At 37.3% G+C, this 24,859-nt stretch overlaps 2 protein-coding genes across 2 annotated transcripts; one reads left to right on the forward strand and one right to left on the reverse strand.

Annotated features, from left to right (window-relative positions):
• Positions 1-7,587: 7,587 nt before the first annotated feature.
• On the forward strand, positions 7,588-8,675 carry LOC112178979 (dehydration-responsive element-binding protein 1E). Its single transcript, XM_024317263.2, has one exon. It carries the CDS (start codon positions 7,733-7,735, stop codon positions 8,459-8,461), a length of 729 nt encoding a protein of 242 aa, XP_024173031.1. The 5' UTR covers positions 7,588-7,732; the 3' UTR covers positions 8,462-8,675.
• A 14,108-nt stretch (positions 8,676-22,783) lies between these two features.
• On the reverse strand, positions 22,784-24,097 carry LOC112177510. Its single transcript, XM_024315805.1, has one exon. The coding sequence runs from the start codon at positions 24,095-24,097 to the stop codon at positions 22,784-22,786; it is 1,314 nt and encodes a 437-aa protein (XP_024171573.1).
• Between the last annotated feature and the right edge of the window lie 762 nt (positions 24,098-24,859).

Consider the following 24,859-nt stretch of genomic DNA (forward strand, 5'->3'; position numbering starts at 1 on the left):
TGTGGAGAGAGAGAAAAGTGGCGGCGGCGGTGGGGAGGTGAGCCCAGTGGAGGAGAGGGGTAGATTAGGAGGGCAAGGAAGGCCAAGATCGGGGCAAGAGAGGCCCGCATTTTTGGTGGGTCGGGTCGAGGTGGGTTGAGTGGGGGAGTGGTCATAGTTGGAACCAGAGGACGGTGGAGACGATGGAGACGGCCAACTCGCCATTCCAGAATTTGAGTTGCTAACAAAAACCAAGCTCTCAACAAAAATGAAGAAGAAGAATTGAGGCTTTGGAGTGAGTGTGAGTCAAAAAGAAATGGAGGACTCGAATCAGAGCTTGTGCAATTGCATGGCTTCATTCTACAACCACCTCCAAAGTAGCTGCGATGTCCTCAAAAGAAGTGAACAAGAAGATGAGAAGAACAGAGAGAGAGACAAAATGATTACAGAAAAAAAAAATTAATTCATATATGAATTGATGAAAGTACCCCTATATATTTGGCAGTTGGCAAGCTCAGTAACGGAGCTAACGCCCATATATACCAATCCTCGGTATGGCAAAGAACCTCAGGTACCGAAGTGATATTTTTTAAAGTTCAGGTACCAAAATTTATAAGGAGGCAAAGTTCAGGTATTGTACGGACCATTTTCCCTTAGCAAATTACCACTACCTACACTTTTAGCCCGTAAATTACCATTAGCAGGCCTTTTTTTTAAAATTCTCATGCGATACTGTGCAAGGGGTCATCATGGGCCGGCCCCACCCTAAATTTTAGGGCTTAGGGTCGGGCAAGGCCGGGCCTAGTCAAAGTCAACAAAATTTAGGACCGGGTAGAGTCGGGCAGGGGCTTAAATATACTAACCCTTACCTGCCTGAAAGGCCCGATTCACTAGGGCCGGCCTTCCGAATAGGGCCAAAATGGGCCTTATTTTGTATAACCAAAAAAAAAAAAATACATTGCATTTTTTCCTCAAATTGTGGCTAAATGATTATATAGGTAATACAAAACTCATTGTTTTTTGTTGATCATATTTAATACATATACACACACACACACACATATAGAAATTAACTTATAACATTTATTAATTTAGTTAAGATGGTTATATTCAATTAACTATCTCTCTAAATCTATCAATATTAATTGTTGTGTAACAATTAAGGAAAATAATAGTTAAAGAAAACAAAGCCTATGTAATAGAAAATAATAAAAATAATATATAAATTTTAGGGTAGGGCTGAGCCGGGCTCAATTGGGTCGGGCCGTGGGGTAGGGTCGGGCTTCATTTGCATTACCCTTACCCTACCCTATTTGAGAAAAGGTAGGGCCGGCCCGCCCTAATATAAGGGCCGGGCTGGTTTAGGGTCGAAGGGCTAAATGATGAGGTCTATACTATGCAAGGCTCATGCGCAAGGTTTTATACCTTGCGGTCAGATTCCTTCTGTTTTTGAATTGTTTCTATTGATAAGTAAATTACGCAACAGCCCTTATGATTTGGATAATGTGAATCAACACTTCTAAATGTCAGTTGCATTATGAAGAAAGAATATTTTTACATTCCATCTTTGTTTTTCTTAGAAACAACTCATTTATTTAATAATCTCAAAAATTATTTCTACATATTACAATATGAAACTTGAACACTATATCATTTATCTTTGGCTTTGCTGCCTTCACATACAAGTTGCTTTGAATTTCACCTCTTCTCATGGTGAAGAAATTTCTCCAGTAGGATTTCCTCAAGTGGCGGATCAGGCTCCAATCCGAAAGGAAAGGAGCTAGCTCTTTTCTAATTGCAACTTTCTTTCCTTCAAGTCTATGTGAAGGTGGTGAAGCTTCTATATGTCTTCTATGACGTTTCTAATCAGTGTTTGTACCATAATTGCGTGCCTGGCAAGCAAGGGTTAGTTGAATATTTCTTTCGTAGAAGGCGAGGTTTGATCACTTTTGTATAAGCTTGCAAATTTGCGAGCGCATCAGAGACTTTAGTAGTTTGCTATAGTTTGGATAGGGCAGTCATTTTATTTCTGTTTTGGTTTTCTTATGTAAGCTTTGTAGACTATAGCCGTTTGATAAAAAAAAAAAAAAACCATAATAGAATCCAATTTAGAAATAAAGGAATTAACTATAGCAATCTTTAAACGCGATAATATAAGATAAAGTGATCAATTATCTTATAATGTATTCATTTTACACATGTTTTGAATGACCTATCATCACTCTGAACAATTTATGATCACGTAAAATTTATTCTTAAAAATTTAACTCCAGGTCTGTATCCATGTTTTAAATGGTGTATTAAAATGAGTTATTTTTTAAATGAGTTATTCTTTTGTAAATACCAAAGACCTTCTCCTCTTTAAAAATTTTGATCATGTGTTTATTCTTAAACATTTGATCTCAAATCTGTGTCCACGTTTAAAATTATGTATTGAAATACGGAATTCTTATGTAAATACTAAATAACTTCTCCTCTTTGAAAAATAAAATGCATTCACCTTGAGTCTTTAACAAGGGCTTGACACATGGAGACAACCTAAATTATATGTTTTTTATAAGGTTCATCTACAGTATATTAATGTATCGATATATTAAGTAGTCTAATTATATTAAAAGATAGATTGACTTCATACATTGGTCTATTAGTTTGGTACTACTCTGTTTTTGTATTGAATTAGTTTACATCTGTATGGAACAAAGTTTAGTTCATACATCGGTACATCGATGTACCGTAGAATTTTCACTTGATAAATTAATATTACAAAATTTTAATCACACTATAATTTACTGAGGTATATGATTATGATACTTGTCATTCCAGTTATGTTATACAATAATGTTTCACAAGTTTAGCAAACAAGGGTACTATTTTTACACTCATGGCGTTTTCTTCACCAACTCTCGTATGAGAGGTTTGGCTGTTGTCGCTCACTTGGATGGGCTATAGTGTTGTATCTATTATTATGAGGGTAAGAATCTCTTCTCTTTTCTCCTCTGGTTGGCTTGAGGGAAACGGTGGCGGAGAATTCCGTCAACGTGTTTCCCTAACTCTAAGCTTCTGCCTACTTATCGTCTTCGATGTTGATTTGGCTGCTGGACGAGGTTTGATGCTTATGGGGACAAATTGGGTGCTATTGTGATATTCTGTCCCAAAATGTCTTTAATGTTTTTTTTTTTAGGTTTGTTTTTGTTACTTTTATTTATTAAATTTTGTTTATTTCTTAGTGGAAGAAAGATTTTTTTTTTTGTTACTAATTAACTAATTTTATTGCATGCTCCACCTAGTTTGGGAAAGCTAGGGCTGGGCTCAGTTCAGTACCGGAGCCTATGGGCCGATTCCATATACCGTACCAACTTATATTGGTACGCAAAAAACCATACCACTACCGGCCAAAAAATCCTCAGTATACCGATTTAATTGGTCGGTTCGGTGCAGTTGGGCCTGTAAATCGAGTTTGATATTGGGCCTCAAACCAGTCACCAGTACATCACCATAAGTCCATAATTCTAGAAAGACATCAAGCCTGCAAACATCCAAACGCATACTTAAACATTAGAATCAGTCTACAAACATCCAAACACATATTTGAACATTAATAGAATCATCATAAGCTGCCATCCTTATGTTCTTCATCATCTAGGGATCTAGGTAATTGGAACAAAAAAAAAACAATATTTTGTAAACAAGTGAAATTGCAAACCATGGCATTACTCAATTACCTTTCAATGAATTTTATGGGTTTCTGTGTTCGACTCTTTCTGTGTTTCTACCTTTGACCCTTTCTGAGCTTCTAGGGTTCAATGGATGATGGAATGAGTCGAAAGGGAGATGGAATGAATCGAGAGGATGATTGAATGAGTCAATGGATTGATTGGATTGAATCGATGGATGGATTGGATTCTAGTGTTCTACCTTCTACGGTTGATTCTGAGAGAGTGAGAGAGACGAGAGGCTGAGAGAGAAATTGAGAAATTGAGGAACCCAATCTAACCCCTTCAGGGGTTTGTAAAGAAATTTTTTAATCAGACAGTTGCAGATTAATATTAATAATTGACGGTTCAGATTAAGGTCAGATTGATAAATATAATAAAAATTAAAATAAATGAATTACATATTCACACAGGGTACGGTATGCAGAGGCGGAACCAGGATTTGACATCCGGGGGGGGGGGGGGGGGTCCATACTATATTAGTATATAATATTAAAATTTCGCAAAAAATTAATGTTTTGTATATTTCCCTTATAGAAGATGTTCATCTTCAAATCAAGCAAGATTCTATTTTATACATCTCCTAAACTCATATAAATATTACAAATGTTCATGTGAAGAAAGTAATAGCTTATTCATCAATTACTTTACGTTTCTTGGTAGATTAATTACTTACTATTTTTCAAATAAAACAAATCAATTACTTTACTTATTCAGACATAACGACTAATCAATTTAATAATTATGTTTCTTAATATAATTAATTTATTATTCAAATTGATTGGTTATAGAAGTTTTTGAGAGATCTAATACTTAAATTAAACTTATTTTTAATATTAATATGGTAAATAAGTAACTAAAATAATATGTGGGGGGGGGGGGGGGGGGGGGGTGGGTGTGTCGGGACCCCTTCGGGCCTATTAATAGGTCCGCCACTGACGGTATGTGGTTGAAGTTGGAATTCAAGATTAGAGTTCTAGAGTTCATAGTTTCTTACTGGGCATGTATTATTGATTTGCAGATAAGGGCCGCCAAATTGAGTTTAGACTAAAGTTTGATTCTTCTTTGTTCCTTGTTTTGCAGAGCTTTATTTCTTTATATCAAGGATATTATGTATAAGGTTGAGAGGACATCTGAATTTGTGTGTTTTAGTTTTCTCTTTCAAAGAGAGATATTGGTTTTGTGTATTTCTTTTCCTTGAATGACTGGCCATGGTTAGGGGCTTAATCATTTGATATGCGTTTGGCAACCAAAGATAACGGGTTTGAACTTGACAGCCCAAAAATATGAGCGTGACTGTGGCAGCACAATACTATGTGTAGCAAGCAGCTGGCAGCTCAGCTTGTACACCCATGTCTTTGGAATTATTAGTTTTGTGTTTGCTTTATTTTTCTCAAGAGAGGGGTGTATGAACAGTGACAATATCTACTTGTTTTATATTTGGTTGTTGTCAATGAACTATGCTTTTCTAACATACTATAATTATATCGTTTTGCAGGTACTTAGAAGAGTCGTCTTAAAAGCTCTCTGGGGTATTACACTATGTACTGAGCCTTAGTGATCATCCTATTTTGTTCGTTTAATCTTTTTTTTTTTTTTTGGAAAGTGTATGTACATATAATGATGGTCTTGTGTATATGACAATAGATCCAACTTTGATCTTGTATATAAGCAGAGGGCTAGTTCTGGTGTTAATCATCTATATTCCTCTTTTTTTTTTGTTATGCTGCATATTCTGTTTGTTTCAATTGCGAGGGCATCCAATCTAAAATAATTTTGGGATTGGGGCGTGATAGCTACAAGATGACATGCTTCCGTCGATGGTGTTGGATGAGAGGTATGGGGTGCAGATCTTTGATCGTGCTGGTGGCAGATTTGGCTGTGGCCTTGTAGACGATTGTTGGCGCATTGGTTTAGTGTTCATATGGGAGTCTGGGGCTTGTTAAGATGTTTGCAGTACTGAGGCTGGGGTCTATTGGTTTTCTGGTTATTCTTAAGGGCGATGAGCATGGATTTTGGCTGAATTTTCTTTTGACTGACGCTGGAGACGACGATGGGCAGTGGAAGGCCGTGAACAATGCTTCTGACATCGGCGCAGTAGTATTGGCCTTAAGGGTGGAGGTGCATAGTGGATGGTGATGATGTTTCCGTTCAGGCTAGATTTGCTAGAGTTTTACTTAGCTGAGCCTTCTGGGACTCATGGATAGAACTCGACAGCTGGGTTTGCTTTTGGGCCTTCTAATGGGCTAGATTCGGTTGAAAACCGACCGCAAAATTCATCAACTGGCTAACGACTGAATTTAGTACGCTACCGCCATCATCGGTTATCGATAAATTAGTATACTAAGATATTGACATGATTCGGCTATAGATGTCGACGAGAAATCAGTTAAAAATCAGCCAGATATGTAGTCGAATGATGAACATGTAGATCCAATGATGGAGATGATGCAAATATGATGATATAGTCTTATAGATGATGGAGAACTGAAGACAAATGGAATTGAAGGAGAGGAATGAAAAGGAAGAAAAAAAAAAAAAAAAAAAAAAGAGGAGGATGAGTTTTCGAATGAAGTCTTGAGGATTAAGTTCTTTGAATAATAGGAGAAGGAAGGAAGCGTCTCGTCAAAATGAAATAAATGAGGGTACTTGTTTTTTACTTTTATTATAGAATAAATATAGCTTTCGTACATGGCATAACATGGAGATATCTTGGCCTTGTGGTTAAGGAGAAAATCTCCATTTGAGAGATGAGAGGTTCGACTCCTTAGTCTTACCACATGCATGAGATTTGGGTGTGTATAAAAGAATATATATTCTTTTGGTACCGTATACTACCAATGGTATTCTTATTGTATTTGATTGGTATGGTATACTTAGTACTGTATCAATCGAATAACGAAGCCGAATACAAATTTCATATCGTAACTGAGCTAGATACTAATCCCTGTAATCGAGCCGTAATGTCGGCAAATTAATTTCTTCAACCCATATCGATTTAGTACAGCTCAAATGCCTAGCTTTATTTTTTTTTTTCGTGCATGTCGATTGCATTGAAATAGTGTCTTCATTTTAAATTTATTTTTTTTGTCCCATTTGGGGTTCCTAATTTTTTTTTTTTTTTTTTTTTGGGGGTGGCTTAATTTCCAAAAGGTAGTAAGTCTACAAAAAGTATGTTTGATAGTCTCAAGTGATGACTTTTTATAACAGCCTCTAAAGAGTGAGGTGGGAACTATTAAAAGCTGACGTATGCAATAAAAAAAATTTTGAATGTTCAAAGTATTTTGAATGTTGTTGAAATATTGTACTTTTTATTAATAAAGAAAAATCTAAAAGATGCACAATCCGATTATGAAAATCTATAATTCTGATAGTCGACATTCAGTGGTTTCCTATAATTCTGATCGTCGACATTCAGTGGTTTCCTATAATTCTGATCGTCGACATTAGGATGGTTCAGATATTGTAAATGGTTTTTCACAGTGTAGTTCCCCAAAATCAAACATGGGTCTCCTCCTGGAGGGATGGTCTATCCGAGCTGGCAGCCACGTCAGACAGTGTTCACACACAAACCCAACCGCAGAATTTCAGTAAAAATTGCCACGTGCGACAAAAAAAAGAAAAAGATGCTTTACTTAGTTGAGTAATACTGGCCAGCTGGTGGGGTGGGGGGTCCCACAACAGTCCTAACTATCAATTTAAAAATCAAACCCAGATGAGATCCTTCCTCAATGCAATACAGCAACTTCCAAAACTTAGCCTCCTTACCGCCACCTGTCCATCGCTCCCACTGCGTGTGGTCGTGTCCAGTTCGCATAACCACAGGGGTCCCCATATCCAAATGTATATAAGTCCTTCAATTTCTCATTTTAGTTTCATAAGCCCCGCTTTTCTCAACCCATAGTCTCATTCTCAGAAAAACCAAAAAAAAAAAAAAAACAAAACAAAAACAAAACCCACAGTCTACTCAGCAAAGAAAACCAAACTCACACTACTCTTCTCCACTCTCAGCGAAGAAAACCATACCAGCTCTGCCTCAGATGAACTCCAACAACCAGCTCTCAGACTCCAACCACCAAAGCCTCGAGTCAGTCTCCTCCATCGACAAGCCCGAGACGTCCGCCTTATCTGACACCTGCAGCGTCACGACTAGCCGTTCAACTCATTCCGACGGAGAGGTGATACTAGCTTCCAGCAGGCCGAAGAAGCGAGCCGGGAGGCGTGTGTTCAAGGAGACTCGCCACCCGGTCTACCGCGGTGTGAGGCGGAGGAACAACAACAAGTGGGTGTGCGAGGTCAGGGAGCCCAACAAGAAGACCAGGATTTGGCTGGGGACGTACCCGACTGCCGAGATGGCGGGTCGGGCACACGACGTGGCTGCATTGGCCCTTAGGGGGAAGCAGGCATGCCTCAATTTCGCTGATTCCGCTTGGCGCTTGCCCGTTCCGGCTTCCAAAGACCAGCTCGACATCCGCAGGGCCGCCGCCGAGGCTGCCGAGACATTTCGGCCTGAGGAGTTCGGCGGCGTCTCAAGCAGCTGCGACGACAACGAGAGGGAACATGAGAATGAGAAAGCTGCGACGGACAACGAGAAGGAGAATGGCTTCTTCGAGGATGATGAGGCCGTCTTCGACATGCCCAGGTTGCTGACTAATATGGCGGAGGGTCTACTACTATCTCCCCCTCGTCATTACTTGGACGGTGTGAACCGGGGCGACGATGACGTGGAAAGCGGGTCCAGTCTCAACCTGTGGAGCTACTCAATATGAGTGGATGTGGATTGCTGTGGAAACATGTAGTCACCAAGACGACATGTGTCGAGTCATTAAGGTCGACAGGTGTCCTGTTTGCTTTTAAGATTGCAATTTTCTTTCTGTCGCTAGATATTTGTTTCCTCCAGTTGGCGCGTCATATCAGGATTTTGGATTTAGTAAGATGATGCACAAAGTTTCTAAATATGATCTAGTTATTTTTGGTCGAGAATATTGATTTTTGCCTAATCTAGTAAATTAATGATGACGTGGGTGATTTGCGATGGAGGGATTGTTGTGGATATTTTGGCTAGATATTAACAAGCGGAATATTCTGTTATTTTTATATTCATTCTGTTACTGTTAGTTCCAGCCACTTCGCTATGACCGGTTTTTGTAGTTTTGCCTCTTTGGGGAGTCCGTAGGGTCTTTCATTAAATTTTCTAATTCTGTGAGATTTTGACCTTGACCTTGACCTTACACTGTTTTTTTAATTTTTTATGCTATTTTGGGTTATCGCCTTGGTGGTTCTTCTACTTGAAGTATCAAGGGCCTTTGTTTGGTTGAAGGCCTGAAGGGGGCGGCGGCAAAAAGCCCAAAACAACAAAAGCGAATCAAAAGAGGTTAATCCTTTTGAACCTACGCGGAAAGCACGAGGCCCGGACACTCAATGCCGCTATATACTGTGCAAGTGTGGAACGAAGTTGTAAAGCACTAAGCAAACCTCCCTCTCAAGATATGTATATTCAACGGCCGTAGTAAGTCAGTGTCAGAGTATTACAAATATCAGAGTTTAAGCTAGTTAAACGAGGCCACACCAACAAACGGATGAGAACTAATTCAAGGATTGACATGCATTATCAGTGCCGTACAAAGCCACTAGTTATGAACTATTTTGATGACGTGGGGAAATGGTGAATCGTGAATCTAGTGGATTTTGTTGCATGGGTTTGTAATTAGCTAGAAATTAATAAGTTGAATATTCTTCTCAAGTTTTTTTAATTGTACTTCTAGTGCATGTGATGTGTAAACTTATTATTTGCTTGGGGTTTTCTTTGCCCTAGCTGTCTTCCAGTTTGCTAATGACTGTTCACTCTCTGTGGGGGTTGGCTCCAGCAACTTATTTCAATTGGTTTATCTTACATTTTCTAGCTCTTTCTAGAGTTTGACATTGTTTTGTGTATATGCTGGAGAAGTCTCATCTCCTTTTGGTGCTTTTACATGGGAATTACTTTGATAGATAGAATTTTTGGTTTTTAAGTAAAAGATCGATGGCTCTAAGCCTAAAAAAGAAAAGCAGGACAGTATTGATCCTACGCGGACGGCACGAGGCCTTGACACTGAGTTAGAGTTTCAAAGGGACGAACTGACGAAGGAACTCCCAAGGAAACCCAAGAGGAAATTCTAGCTCAGCTTAATTTGAAAGGATGACATAATTAAGCATACTGTTGGAAATTTAATTAATTTAAATTAGATTAAATTCATTTGAAATTTGAATGAAAATTCAAATTAACAATTTTGATATATATGAAAGAAGTAACTGATCATCTTATCCAAAGGTTATAACCTTTCACATTAAACACAACATGGAAGTTGTAGTTTACAAAGGTATGACCTTTCAAAGAGATGCATCAGACTCCTATATATACAGAACCAATCCCACCTTTTTCAAGAAAACTTTTGCATCAGATTCATCCAGTATTTCAAAGAATTTCTGCATTTCATATTAGAGTTAAAAACAGAGAAGGTTCAAACACTACATTGGTTCGCCGTTTCTTGCTGTTTAAAGTGCTTTCTTAGTAAGAAGAAAGATAGTTGTATCCTGGGAGGCATTCGCCAATTCAAACCTTCAAGCACCTATGAGGGGCGATTTGTCTTAAGGCTATAGAATCAAATTCTAGCCTTGATCTGTCAAAGGTTTTTCTAAGATTTCATACTTCAGTTTTCTTATATCGTATTTGATTGAATTGCAGTGATTTCTTATAGATATACTGATTCACTATATATCAATTTCCTAATTATTTTTCTAACACATACCATCCTCTCACTGCATGCGGTCCGTAAACTGCTTCTCTAATGTTTAATCTGTGCACCTCACCTCTACAGTAAAAAGTCCCGATCAAAAGTAGTTGATGAGTGGAATGACTCAAAGACTAGTTGGAGTGATCTTGACACGAACAAAAAAAAAGAACATACTCCAAGTTCAAGTTGCAAAAGACTATGATAGCTCAATGGAGTGATCGATGGTTGATGAGTAAACAATCTCTCTATAATGGAGATTGTTGAACTTGTACGTGTGACTCAAAATAAATTAAGACTTTTTGAAATAAAATTTTACGCTTGTCTTCCTCAATGTGGTTAAGTGAGAAGAGTGTCAATTAATATTGTGTCTTGCCAAAAAATTGGATAACAAATTTGACGGATAACTAACTAAACCATCTTCTAATTAATTTTGCCTACAACAGTAGGCACGACCTTCCTAAACATGGTGGGTAGGCCAAGACCTACAGCCAAGAAGAATGGCGGATGTTGTTATCAAACAAACAATACTAAAAGCAAGTCCAGCGGTATGTGTTTGACTGGGCAAAAGCATGGAATATTGATGTGGTGACCGGGCAAGACAGTTTTTGCAGCTCCACCGGCCTAATATTGTCCAGCCATATTTTGCTTTTGATGACCCTAGGAAAAATAAAAGGCAAGCCCGTGACATTTCGTTTGACCCATGTTGCCCAGCTGCCAGCTCGGCCCAGCAACATTTATTGCAGACGTCACCATCAGAGAGACGCGGAGGAGAGCTAGCGTTGTGGGCACGCAAGAATCAGCAGCTGACAGCATGGAGGCAGAACTGGTTTGTCGCCTAGCGACAACAAGTGGGACGCAGGCACTTGACGCGTGGAATGTTGCCGTTGGATATCACCAAATTTGAAAGCAACGGTCCTTTGATCTGGGCCGTTGTTTTCAATTAAATGGGTGGATCCGACGGTAATGGAATTAATAGCTTTGTATAGGGTTATAACGTTAAGAAACGGTAAGAAAAAAAATTCTAAAAAATTCTAAAAATTTTCCTATAAATACCTAGCATCTTCTTTACATCTCACACCCAAAATACTAGAGTTCATAGTTACACCTTCCTCCTCTTCATATAGCTCTCATCATCCATATTTTTCATTATCCACTATGGCCGAACAAAGGGGAAACACACGTCCAGTGATCGGATAAGAGGGAGATCAAAATGAAGATGATAATACCCAAGACAAAAGGAGATGGACGGATGAGGAAGATATTCAATTGTGCAAGTCTTGGAAAGTTGTAGGCCAATGTCCGGCTGTGGGCACAAATCAGAAAAAAAAAAAAAAAATTATGGTTGCGCGTGAAGCGACACTTTGACGCAAATTGTCCCAAGAGCCGATCAGCCCAATCTCTGCAGGGAAGGTGGCAAATTTTGAAGATTGAACTCTTTAAGTGGCATTGTGCATTAAGGCAAGCGAAAAATTGGTACAAGAGCGGTTCGAATGCGGTTGATGAGGTATTTATTATCAGTACCTTACAAAGCCACTAGTTATGAACTATTTTGATGACGTGGGGAAATGGTGAATCGTGAATCTAGTGGATTTTGTTGCATTGGTTTGTAATTAGCTAGAAATTAATAAGTTGAATATTCTTCTCTGTTGTAAATATTATTAGTTATATGGCTATCCACGTAAATACTCATTAGTTATGTACTTTGATGTAAACCCTACCTCTATATAAAGGAGGCTAATGAGACTGAATGAGAACACTTCTACTTCCTCCCTACTATTCTCTCTCTATCTTCTCCCTACTTTATAACACGTTATCATCACGCTTGCTCTTATTTTTTTTCTCTAAACCCTATGATGATTTATGAGTTTTTTGGTGCAACTTTGTTGTTTTTGACCATAACTTATAATCTACGGGTTAAAATATTTAAGGTTCTATACGATGACACAACCACTATAGTTTCATCAAATACCTTGATTATTTATTTTTATTGATTTGGATCTCTTTATATGCTGCACCTATAATCCATTTTTTTCTACTGTTCCATATACCTTGTTCATACAACGATTTCGTTGCCAAGCATATGTTTAATCATACATGCAAGTTGAATGATTCATATTTATATACAATTTCTAATTAAATATTATTTATTTATTATTCTATTTGTTTGTTTCATTAATAGCTATACCATACTATAGTTACATAATCATGGAACTTACAAATTCGGTTTGAGATTAGGTTTCCTCTTATCATAAGCCCCAGAAGCTCACGCATATCTGGGCATAATTGATTTTCGCAGTTTATTTTAATCTCAAGTCTGTGACTGTACACACACTTATGCCGGTGAAATTTTTTTTGGATCTGCACCATAACTTTAGGCTTATCTCTGTTGATGCCAATTTTTTCGATTGTTTTTCACCAAGTATAAACTTTGGGTAATCCAGGTTATAAGAATTTCCAAAAATCCAGTCTTTCAATTGAAAGAATTTCAGGTATGTATTTATCTATTTTGACCATTTGATTCACCTTCTTCTTTCATTCAATTTGGAAAATTTATATGGTGAACTCACACCTATATCTACTTGTGAATTTTCTAATCAAAGTAGATTGAGACCTGACGTCTCTTGATTCGATTATAGAGGGCCTGAAGTTCCTCAAGAGTTGCATATTCAAAATTGTGACATGAAATTTTCTCAAAGCTTCACAAGGGTCAGAAGTTCCTTAGAATTATACAATGATCAAAATCGCATGTTGCTTGATCCCTGATCATATGGGGACCTGAAGTTCCTCTAATATCATGAAATGTAAATTGGAAAATTGTGACATGAAGCTCTTAAGAACTTATGCAATTATGAGGGCCAGAAGATCCTCAGAGCTATATAATCAAGTACATGAACTCAAATGTTTCTTAATCCCTAATTATCAGAGGGCCTGAAGTTCCTTGAATTTTTTTTGGTATTGGGGTTCCCTCCTTCGTACCACAATGTGAATTTGAAGTTCAATTTTGAACACTTGGCTAAAACTAGAAGCCACTTTCTCCACAAGATAAAATTATGTTCTTGTGTGATTAGAAGAGAGAAAAAAGATGATCATTTTGTGAAGTTAAGCAGACCAGAAGTTCTGTGTAATTTCTTCATTAATGGAACCAGAAGTTTCCACAGTTAATTTTATTGCATAGTTTATCTATTTATTTTTCTTCCCTGCAATTTTTCTATTTTGTTACGTACTTTCATTACAGTACTTATCTTTTAAATTAATTTTTTTGTTACTCATACGAACCAGCAGTCCTATACCTCGAACATATGAATTTTGAGTGTAATATTTTTGAACCAGAAGTTCAAAATTTCATAGTAGAACCTGAAGTTCTAACAGTAACACTCAAACCCGAAGCTTTGAGTATAAAATATAAATTAGTTAAAAGTGAACTTGAAGCTTCACTTTAGTCACCTCGAACCTGAAGTTTCGAGCATCAAATTTATTTGAACCCGAAGTTCAAATTACGAAATTTTAGAACTTGCAGTTCATAGAAAAAAAATATATTCGAACCTGAAGCTTCGATTACAAATACAATTCATTCATAGTTTATTTGACTTTATGTCAACTCGAACTAGAAGTTTTGAGTAAATTTTCATATGTCGATTGATACATTCTTCTTTATGCCTGCTTAAAGCAATCCACCTTAGAACCTGAAGTTCTAATTGTGGATACTCGAGCCATAAGTTTCGAGTGAATATATGGACAATTTATCGAAGAGTTTTAATCTGGGTCAACCTCAAACCTGAAGCTTTGAGGGGATTATTTTGACACCAATTTAAAAGTAAGCAGATATTTAACCGTTGGTCTATGACGAATGAGTATGAGTATACCCCAAATTTTTGATCGTGGATTTTGTAATTAAAAGAGATCATAACCTGTAGTTCCTTGATCCTTAATTACATGAGGACTTGAAGTTCCTCAATGATCAAACTAACTAGATGGCCATCTAAAGTCCTTCACTCATAAGTTATGGTCATAAAGTTTAAACTCGATATTTCGAGTATATTATTTTGGCCAGAAGTTCAAAATGCATTTGATGTTAATCTACATCAGACAACAATACAATAATTGAACGTCATGTTTTAACTGTATAACACGGACCAGAAGCTTCGCGTATATCATATGAGATCTATCGTTCAATTCTTACAAATTTGATTTGTGTCATCTTCAAACTTATGTTTTGAGTGATTTTCAAGTAATGCAATTTTATGCATGGTGTCCAGAAAATATTATTAAAGCTTATGCTTATGAGGCTAATATAACAATCATCTCAGATCTTACATACTGATTGATGGCTCCAGAAGAACACACATTATTGTCCCTTTACATTCTGTGCCTCCAATATTATTAGAGATGTATAATCTCCCCGTCTCATAGATCTCATTGTATAGTAAGAAAGCCGATTGATATGGCTATACCGTGAAATGCCACCAGAAGTGGATCATGACAAGAGAAAAATCATGAGTCAATGTAAATATTGTCCTAACATCCACATATGTGAGGAAATTGTAAATTGGGTGTGCACGTGTCGCCTATGGTACACTATATGGTGGATGATTATCAAGCCACTTTCGAAAGGGCACTGGTCAAATTAAATTGCATTGACTAGTACGAATATTGAGATTCATCTCACATACCTAATGCCTTTTGTTTATAATAAGCAACTTGAGAGCACTATTGTGTGTTATTCCACAGATTTATTGTAACCTCTTGAGTTTCTATTGAAACTAAATTCTAATTATCTAGGAACCTTAAGTTACATAAGAGGTTGTTATAAATTGAAAAAAATTAAAACCTCAAGTTTCTTGGATCTCCAATTATATGAGGGCCTGAAGTCCCTCCTCTTTATGACTACACATTTATATGTGACACAGAACTTGAGGTTCTCCGCATGATAAAGTTACTTGTTCTTCTGGATTGTAGTCTTTAACTCGAAATTCCGAGTATATCATTTTGGCCAACAGTTCAAAATGAAGTTGGTCCATTCCAATTATCAGTATTCCACAATTAATATCTACTGAAGCTAAGGTAACACCCATATCAAGAATTGTAGATCTTGATCTATGGCTTTGAATGAGCTACTATCATGTTACCGAATTTGAAATATTGTTGCATTAATTGCCTCCTATATGGTTGGAGAAGACTTTATGCCATCGGATATATACTGTATCGAATTTTCTGCAGTAAACTAAGGCATATGATGTCATGAACCTGAAGTTCTTTGAACCAAATACACTATTTTGGCTTGACCGGTTACGTCATCTTTGTCTACCATGTTGCATGGAATCGCTTACAAGTTTTGATGACTAATAACCTTACTCACAAGAAAATTGTTTATTTACTGCATATTTGTGAGTTGTCACTTTAATGAGACTATCCTCCTGCTATGAGGGGGAGAAAGATTGTTCCTGAAGAACGATATGAATTGGTGTGAGATATTTATCCACTGTCTCATTTTGATTTTAGGAAATATCTAAGCTGGTGATTTGATTAAAGATAGTGACATAGTGACAAAATTATATGCTAAATGCAAAGACCATCTGCTTGGGTTCAAGTCCCTGAGACCAACCATATTACTAGAAACAATGTAGACTCCATTTGATTTGTGGGATGCAAGTGTATCCAATTGACATGATTCTCCTAAAGAGAATGTCATAAAACAATGTCAGAGCACCTAATATGGCTACACATATAAAGGTTGTAAGTACGCCATTAGGGAATGATGTATTGGTGATACAATAATACATCAACATGGTTACTGCTCATGAATTAAATATTTTTGACCTAAAAGTTGGTTTGGGTCCGCCACCAACCAATGAAGATCCTCACTCCAAAGAAAGTGATAGATATTTGAGTGCATCGTTTGCTCATGATCAAAATAAGATAGTCTTCCCGCCGTTAGGGGGAGGAAAGATTATTGTCATTTGAATGACGGCGTGAATTTGTGTGGATTGTATCCACCAGGTCTAAAGTTTTAAACTCCCAAAACAGGGAAGATTATACAAGCCCTATAATGCTCTATATAAGATTATAAGTAAAAAGATCCACATTCGCTACATAATTCATCTATGAGAGATGATTGTCCTAGAAGCGACAATGTATGCCCCAGAAGTGGCATGGGTACCCAATATCAATAAGCTTACTATAGATAATGCATGCATATAAGAATGTGTGGGATCTATGATTGTTGATCATCGATGATAATTTACATTTAGTAGCTACCAAAAATCTTTAAGGGCTGTATGGACGCTATACCATGTTTCACCATGAATGTCGACAAAGTATATTATTGGCCAAATTGGAAAGAGGCAATTCCAATGAAATTCAATATTTGAAACGTGATGAAATACTTGGACCTCTAACCCTACAAGTTACAAAAGGGTATTTATCAAAAGTGAACATAAATCACTGTGACACAATGTCTATTTATAGAGACATGAGATTATGAATATATTCCCTTATATGAATGACAATTTTCTATAAGTACAGTGTTACATATATCTGTTATATTGACGAGAGATTTATGGCACTTTGTCATCGTATATTGTGAAGACACATTGCTAAAAGCAAAGTGTCATAATAAGTGTATTTCTTATCAAATCCTTAAGGGATTCAAATACATGAATGATTCAAATGCAAGTCCATGAAAGGTTGAAAGAGCCTGAAGCTCACTCATGGAATCAAAGAGTCTAAAGCTAGCTCATATGTACTCATTTCGTTCTAGTCAACGAGATCTAAATTGCCTTAATGAGTACTATGACGAGACTACTATCAAATTCGAATTATGATTATAATGTTGCAACATATCCTAACTTTCGCAAAGTTATGAATTATTTAGAGCTCTTGAAGAGCTTATATGAGACATATCAATACACAAAGATATTGATGTGTATGGCTAGGCATGCCATAATGATTTTCAATGTTTTAAGCTATACAAAGTTAAATGTGTCAATTTCTTTATATTGTTTAGCTATTACTTAGTGAATGAATTTGAGCATATGAGATTGTTTCTAACCTTATTATATGAGGTAAGACTTATTGAAAATCGTCTAGCTTTGTTGGTATTGCTTAAACTTTGCAGGTATGAAAATTTGTGATGAGCCCTTATATGCAAAGCACACATGGTCTCACTTTAGTGATAGACACATCAAACCACTACACATGGTTCATGTAGCTTATCGCATACATAATTAAGGCTTGCAACAATCAGGGGAAGATCTCATCAGGGGGAGCATCCAGAAGCATGCTACCTAAGACATATGCGCGTTGTGCTCTTTTTGTCCTTCGACCAGGGTTATTTTCGTCCCACTGGGTTTTTGTTACCTGGCAAGGTTTTTAAAGAGGCAACAATAAGCGCGTCCAATATCATCATTCATTAGTGGACATCCAAGGGGGAGTGTTGTAAATATTATTAGTTATATGGCTGTCCACGTAAATACTCATTAGTTATGTACTTTGATGTAAACCATACCTCTATATAAAGGAGGCTAATGAGACTGAATGAAACACTTCTACTTCCTCCCTACTATTCTCTCTCTATCTTCACCCTACTTTATAACATTCTCAAGTTTTTTCGATTGTACTTCTAGTGCATGTGATGTGCAAACTTATTATTTGCTTGGGGTTTTCTTTGCCCTAGCTGTTTTCCAGTTTGCTAATGACTGTTGACTCTCTGTGGTTGGCTTCAGCAACTTATTTCAATTGGTTTATCTTACATTTTCTAGCTCTTTCTATAGTTTGACATTGTTTTGTGCTATATATGCTGGAGAAGTCTCATCTCCTTTAGGTGCTTTTACATGGAAATTACTTTGATAGATAGAATTTTCGGTTTTTAAATAAAAGATCGATGGCTCTAAGCATAAAAAACAAAAGCAAGACAGTATTGATCCTACGCGGACGGCACGAGGCCTTAACACTGAGTTAGAGTTTCAAAGGGACGAACTGACGAAGGAACTCCCAAGGAAACCCAAGTGGAAATTCTAGCTCAGCTTAATTTGAAAGGATGTCGTAAGCATACTGTTGGAAATTTAATTAATTTAAATTAGATTAAATTTATTTGAAATTTGAATGAAAATTCAAATTAACAATTTCGATATATATGAAAGAACTAACTGATCATCTTATCCAAAGGTTATAACCTTTCACATTAAACACAACGTGGAAGTTGTAGTTTACAAAGGTATGACCTTTCAAATAGATGCATCAGACTCTTCTAAAAAAAAAAAAATAGATGCATCAGACTCCTATATATACAGAACCAATCCGACCTTTTTCAAGAAAACTTTTGCATCAGATTCATCCAGTATTTCAAAGAGTTTCTGCATTTCATATTAGAGTTAAAAACAGAGAAGGTTCAAACACTACGTTGGTTCGCCGTTTCCTGCTGTTTAAAGTGCTTTCTCAGTAAGAAGAAAGATAGTTGTATCCTGGGAGGTATTCGCCTATTCAAACCATCAAGCACCTATGAGGGGCGATTTGTCTTAAGGCTATAGAATCAAATTCTAGCCTTGATCTGTCAAAGGTTTTTCTAAGATTTCATACTTTAGTTTTCTTATATCGTATTTGATTTGAATTGCAGTGATTTCTTATAGATATACTGATTCACTATATAGCAATTTCCTAATTATTTTTCTAACACATACCATCCTCTCACTGCATGCGTTCCGTAAACTGCTTCTCTAATGTTTAATCTGTGCACCTCACCTCTACAGTAAAAAGTCCCGATCAAAAGTAGTTGATGCGTGGAATGACTCAAAGACTAGTTGGAGTGATCTTGACTCGAACAAAAAAAAGAACATACTCCAAGTTCAAGTTGCAAAAGACTATGATAGCTCAATGGAGTGATCGATGGTTGATGAGTAAACAATCTCGCTATAATGGAGATTGTTGAACTTGTATGTGTGACTCAAAATAAATTAAGACTTTTTGAAATAAAATTTTACGCTTGTCTTCCTCAATGTGGTTAAGTGAGAAGAGTGTCAATTAATATTGTGTCTTGTCAAAAAAATTAGATAACAAATTTGACAGATAACTAACTAAACCATCTTCTAATTAATTTTGCCTACAAGAGTGGGCACGACCTTCCTAAACTTGGTGGGTAGGTTAAGACCTACTGCCAAGAAGAATGGTGGATGCTGTTATCAAACAAACAATACTAAGAGCAAGTCCAGCGGTATGTGTTTGACTGGGCAAAAGCATGGAATGTTGATGTGGTGACCGGGCAAGACAGTTTTTGCAGCTCCACCGGCCTAATATTGTCCAGCCATATTTTGGCTTTTGATGACCCTAGGCAAAATAAAAGGCAAGCCCGTGACATTTCGTTTGACCCATGTTGCCCAGCTGCCAGCTCGGCCCAGCAACATTTATTGCAGACGTCAGCGTCAGAGAGACGCGGAGGAGAGCTAGCGTTGTCGGCACGCAAGAATCAGCAGCTGACAGCGTGGAGGCAGAGCTGGTTTGTCGCCTAGCGACAACAAGTGGGACGCAGGCACTTGACGCGTGGAATGTTGCCGTTGGATATCACCAAATTTGAAAGCAACGGTCCTTTGATCTGGGCCGTTGTTTTCAATTAAATGGGTGGATTCGACGGTAATGGAATTAATAGCAAATTTGAAAGCAACAGTCCTTTGATCTGGGCCGTTGTTTTCAATTAAATGGGTGGATCCGACGGTAATGGAATTAATAGCTATGTATAAGGTTGTAACGTTAAGAAATGGTAAGAAAAAAAATTGTAAAAAATTCTAAAAACTTTTCTATAAATACCTAGCATTTTCTTCACATCTCACACCCAAAATACTAGAGTTCATAGTTACACCTTCCTCCTTTTCATATAGCTCTCATCATCCATATTTTTCATTATCCACTATGGCCGAACAAAGGGGAAACACACGTCCAGTGATCGGATAAGAGGGAGATCAAAATGAAGATGATAATACCCAAGACAAAAGGAAATGGACGGATGAGGAAGATGTTCAATTGTGCAAGTCTTGGAAAGTTGTAGGCCAATGTCCGGCTGTGGGCACAAATCAGAAAAAAAAAAAAAAAAAAAAAATTATGGTTGCGCGTGAAGCGACACTTTGACGCAAATTGGCCCAAGAGCCGATCAGCCCAATCTCTGCAGGGAAGGTGGAAAATTTTGAAGATTGAACTCTTTGAGTGGCATTGTGCATTAAGGCAAGTGAAAAATTGGTACAAGAGCGGTTCGAATGCGGTTGATGAGGTATGTATTTATTGATAAATCATTTAATTTGTTGACACATTATAGTAAAATATTACATGATAAATAATGTAGTAATTATAATATCGTTTTAATTGTAATAATTGTTTTTTGTTATAATTAAAATAATTAGTTGATAAATAATTATGTAATTACCCCTCTATTTATATTTGTACTTATTGAGTTTTATTGTAAAACGGTGGGGATACATTCTTATTAAAATTATGAACTTTATATTTTTTTATAAATCATTTAATTTGTTGATACATTATAGTAAAATATGTCTCGACAAATAAGTAGTAATTATAATATCGTTTTAATTGTAATAATTTTTTTCCGTTATAATTAAAATAATTAGTTGATAAATAATGATGTAATTACAAAGATATTTATATTTGTACTTATTGATTTTTATTATAAAACGGTGAAATACTTTCTTATTAAAATTATGACCTTTATATTTGTACTTATTGATTTTTAACGCAAAACGGTGAGATAATTTCTTATTAAAATTATGAACTTTATAATAGATGACCCTTCATAATAGCGTTTATATTTGTACTAATTGCATTTTTTTTTAATTACGTAGCAAGATGAAGCGCATAAATTGTGGCATGCCGGGATGAAGAGAAAAACTGGGAAGGCTAAAAGACACAATTTTCAGAGCTTTGATAGTTACGCTGTTGGGGAGGGCTTTGCACAATTTAAAGACATCCCTAGCCATATATCCGGAGGAACATCAAATCAAGGAACTCAACATATGCGCACACAACCAATTGCTGAAAATTCCCTGATCAACTTGGACATGGATGTAGATGAGGTAATTGCAGGTGAAACTGCAGATCCTAATGTGAGGCCTCAAGGAAGGAATGCTACGAAAGAAGCAATACGGAAAGGAAAGACGGCAGCAAAAGATCAAAGTCCTTTGTCAAGCAGTCTCGAGAGTATAGCAAACAACCAAATAGAGGCAACCAAGGGCAAGAAAAAACTCGATGACGAATTCGCTCGAAGTCTCCAAGAGGAAGAGAAAAGAGCATGTATCCTCTTGCAAATCGAAATACGAAAAGAGCAACTCCTATTTCAAGAAAGGCAAGATCGAATTAAAGAGAGGGAAGAGCGAAATAAAGAGAGGGAAGAGCGTATTATGGAGATTGATACAAGTAAAATGATGCCAAATAAAAAGTTTTATTGGTCAAGAAAACAAAAGAAGATCTTGACGAGCAGCCGCCACCTTCTATAGGTGGATACTATCCGCAACCCAATTTTGGTGGTGCATTCCCACAACAAAATTTTGGTGGTGTATACCCACAACCTCCTTACTCCGGTGCATACCCACAACCACCTTGCCCCGATGCATTCCCACAACCTTCCTTAAACGGGGGATTCCCACCACCTCCTTTCACCGGTGGATTCCCACAACCCCCTTACCCCGGTGTATACTATCCTCAACCACCTTACCCCGGGGGATATCCTACACAACCACAATTTTCACCTTTCCCTATGGGTGATTCCACCAACCCTAACCCTAATGATGAGCCTTCAAACAAAAATTGGATTTCTAGAGAGGATGAGGATTATGATTTGAATAATTAGGTTATTATGAATGTTTGTAATTGTATTGTACTTATTCCTAGTTTTTCATTTATGTAAGCGAAAATTTAAGGAAATAAAAGTTGTATTTGGAAATTCCCCTTATTAAAGTACACACCTTATATTCAAAATTATAGCACATAATAAACATAATACAAGCCAAATTCAAATCACATTGACATAAAAAACATAGACATTGGCCTAATTAAAAGCACACCAACTTTCCAAAACATAATACAAGCCAAATTCAAAGCACACAAACATAACAAAACATAGATATTAGCCAATTATTCCAAAAAATTTTCATTTATGATTTAGATCTCCATGTTGCCTTGAACGTTCCAAAAATGCTCTATCAGATCTTCTTGAAGGTTTGAGTGACTGTTTGCACTTCTAATGGCATCTTATCGATCAATGAATCCGTTGAAGTAATAACCATCTCTACCAACAGGATCGAAGTCATCACCAGTCGGTCCTTCCTAAACCTGGGCCAACCTGGGCCTCATATTGTTATCATCTTCTTCATCGGACTCCAAATCCTCATCGCTGTCATCTAGTCTTTCATCCTCGATTATCATGTTGTGTAATATAATACAAGTCAGCATGATGTATCGAAGGTCTTCTCTTTCCCAGCCACGAGCCGCTCCTCGAATAATACTAAAGCGCGACTGTAAAATGCCGAAACATCTTTCGACATCCTTCCTGTACCCCTCTTGAGCCTGGGAAAACTTCAGATCCTTGGGTCGTGTAGGCCTTGGAATTGATTTCACGAAAGTCGCCCATTGCGGATAGATATCATCAGCGAGATAGTACCCTAAATTGTGAATCCTGTTATTCGCTTGAAATTGGATCCAAGGGGCTTGACCAGCAGTGAGCTCGTCAAACAACGGGGACTTAGCAAGGACGTTGAGGTCGTTGCATGATCCAGGCATTTCAAAGAAGGCATGCCATATCCATGTGTCATAAGAAGTGACTGCTTCGAGGATGATAGTGGGCACACATTTTCGACCGCTGTATTCTCCAGCCCAACCTATTGGGCAATTCTTCCATTGCCAGTGCATGCAGTCGATGCTTCCAATCATCCCAAGAAAGCCCCTTCTCTCAGCTTTGGAGAGAAGTCTTCTGAGGTCGGCCGGATTAGGAGCCCGGAGGTATTCTGCCGAGTACAGATTAACGATTCCTCTTGAAAATCGTTTCAGAGCCTCAATGGAGGTAGATTTCACCATCCGACAATACTCAGCACATTGATCTGCCCCGGCACCATAAGAAAGCATTCTTAAGGAACATGTCAGCTTCTGCTGAGGAAGTAGTCTGACTTTGCCTGCAGCAACTGATTTCTGGACAAAGTACGAGTCATAGCGACAAATCTCACTGGAGATGCAGTTGAACACATTGTGACTCATCCAGTACCTTGTCCGGAATATCTCTTCACTGAAAACTGGACGCTCCACAAAGTAATCTTCCATCTTGTTTTTCCCTCTTGATTCCCTAAATCGCTCCTCATTCGGTGCACCCCGCAGTTGAGAACACCGTCGTCGTGATCCGGAAGAAGCTTCAGCTTCAGCGACTGCTGCTACCACAAGAGCATTAGTGGTACACAACTCTTCAAGATCTTCATCTCGAGATTTTCTATACTTAGCCCACAATCTCTTCAATGAAATGAGGGAAGGATAGGAAATGTGTTGGATCTGGAGAATATGAAAACGAATGAGATTTGTGAATATCAGCTTGTGAGGAATTGGGTGCTGCCTCTTGCTCAAGTTATTTACAATTTTCACATAAAACGTGATCATACTTCGAGGACACGTGTCCACTCCTGGTTCGACGTAATCTGATCCGAAATTTTAGATAAGATTACATCAACAATAACTGTTAGATTGAATAGTATGCAAATGATCTGGTCCGTACAAAAATTGTCGGTTGTGCCTTCACTCATTTCAAGGAAATTTGTCCGTTGTGCCTTCACACATGTCAAGATAAATTGTCAGTGGCTCATAATTTGTCCGTTGTGCCTTCACACATTTCAAGATAAATTGTCGGTGGCTCATAATTTGTCCGTTGTGCTTTAACTCATTTCAAGATAAATTGTCGGTGGCTCATAATTTGTCCGTTGTGTTTTCACTCATTTCAAGATAAATTGTCGGTGGCTCATAATTTGTCCGTTGTGTTTTCACTCATTTCAAGATAAATTGTCGGTGGCTCATAATTTGTCCACCGAAAAATATTTTTGAAAAAGTAAATTGCATAATTATGACATTAATATTATCCATAAATATTCATTATTATCATTAAATATAAAAAAAATTAAAAATCTGATGAACAGTAATAATGAACAGTGAAGTTAAATAGTGAACCCACTAGTGAACAGTGTTGACCGGGCAAGAAAAACAACGGGTGTAAACCCATGTCCAGTGGCAGTGAATAGTAACTTGACTGGTCGAATTCTTGACTTCTCGAGTTTGCATTTTCTTGACTACGGGTGAACTTGCTCTAAGATGCCTCAAATTTTAACAGTTTGACTGACTTGTCTTTGCAAACTGGTATTTCACTACAAC

This window comes from Rosa chinensis, chromosome 7, assembly GCF_002994745.2.
Source record: "Rosa chinensis cultivar Old Blush chromosome 7, RchiOBHm-V2, whole genome shotgun sequence".
Taxonomy (NCBI): domain Eukaryota; kingdom Viridiplantae; phylum Streptophyta; class Magnoliopsida; order Rosales; family Rosaceae; genus Rosa; species Rosa chinensis.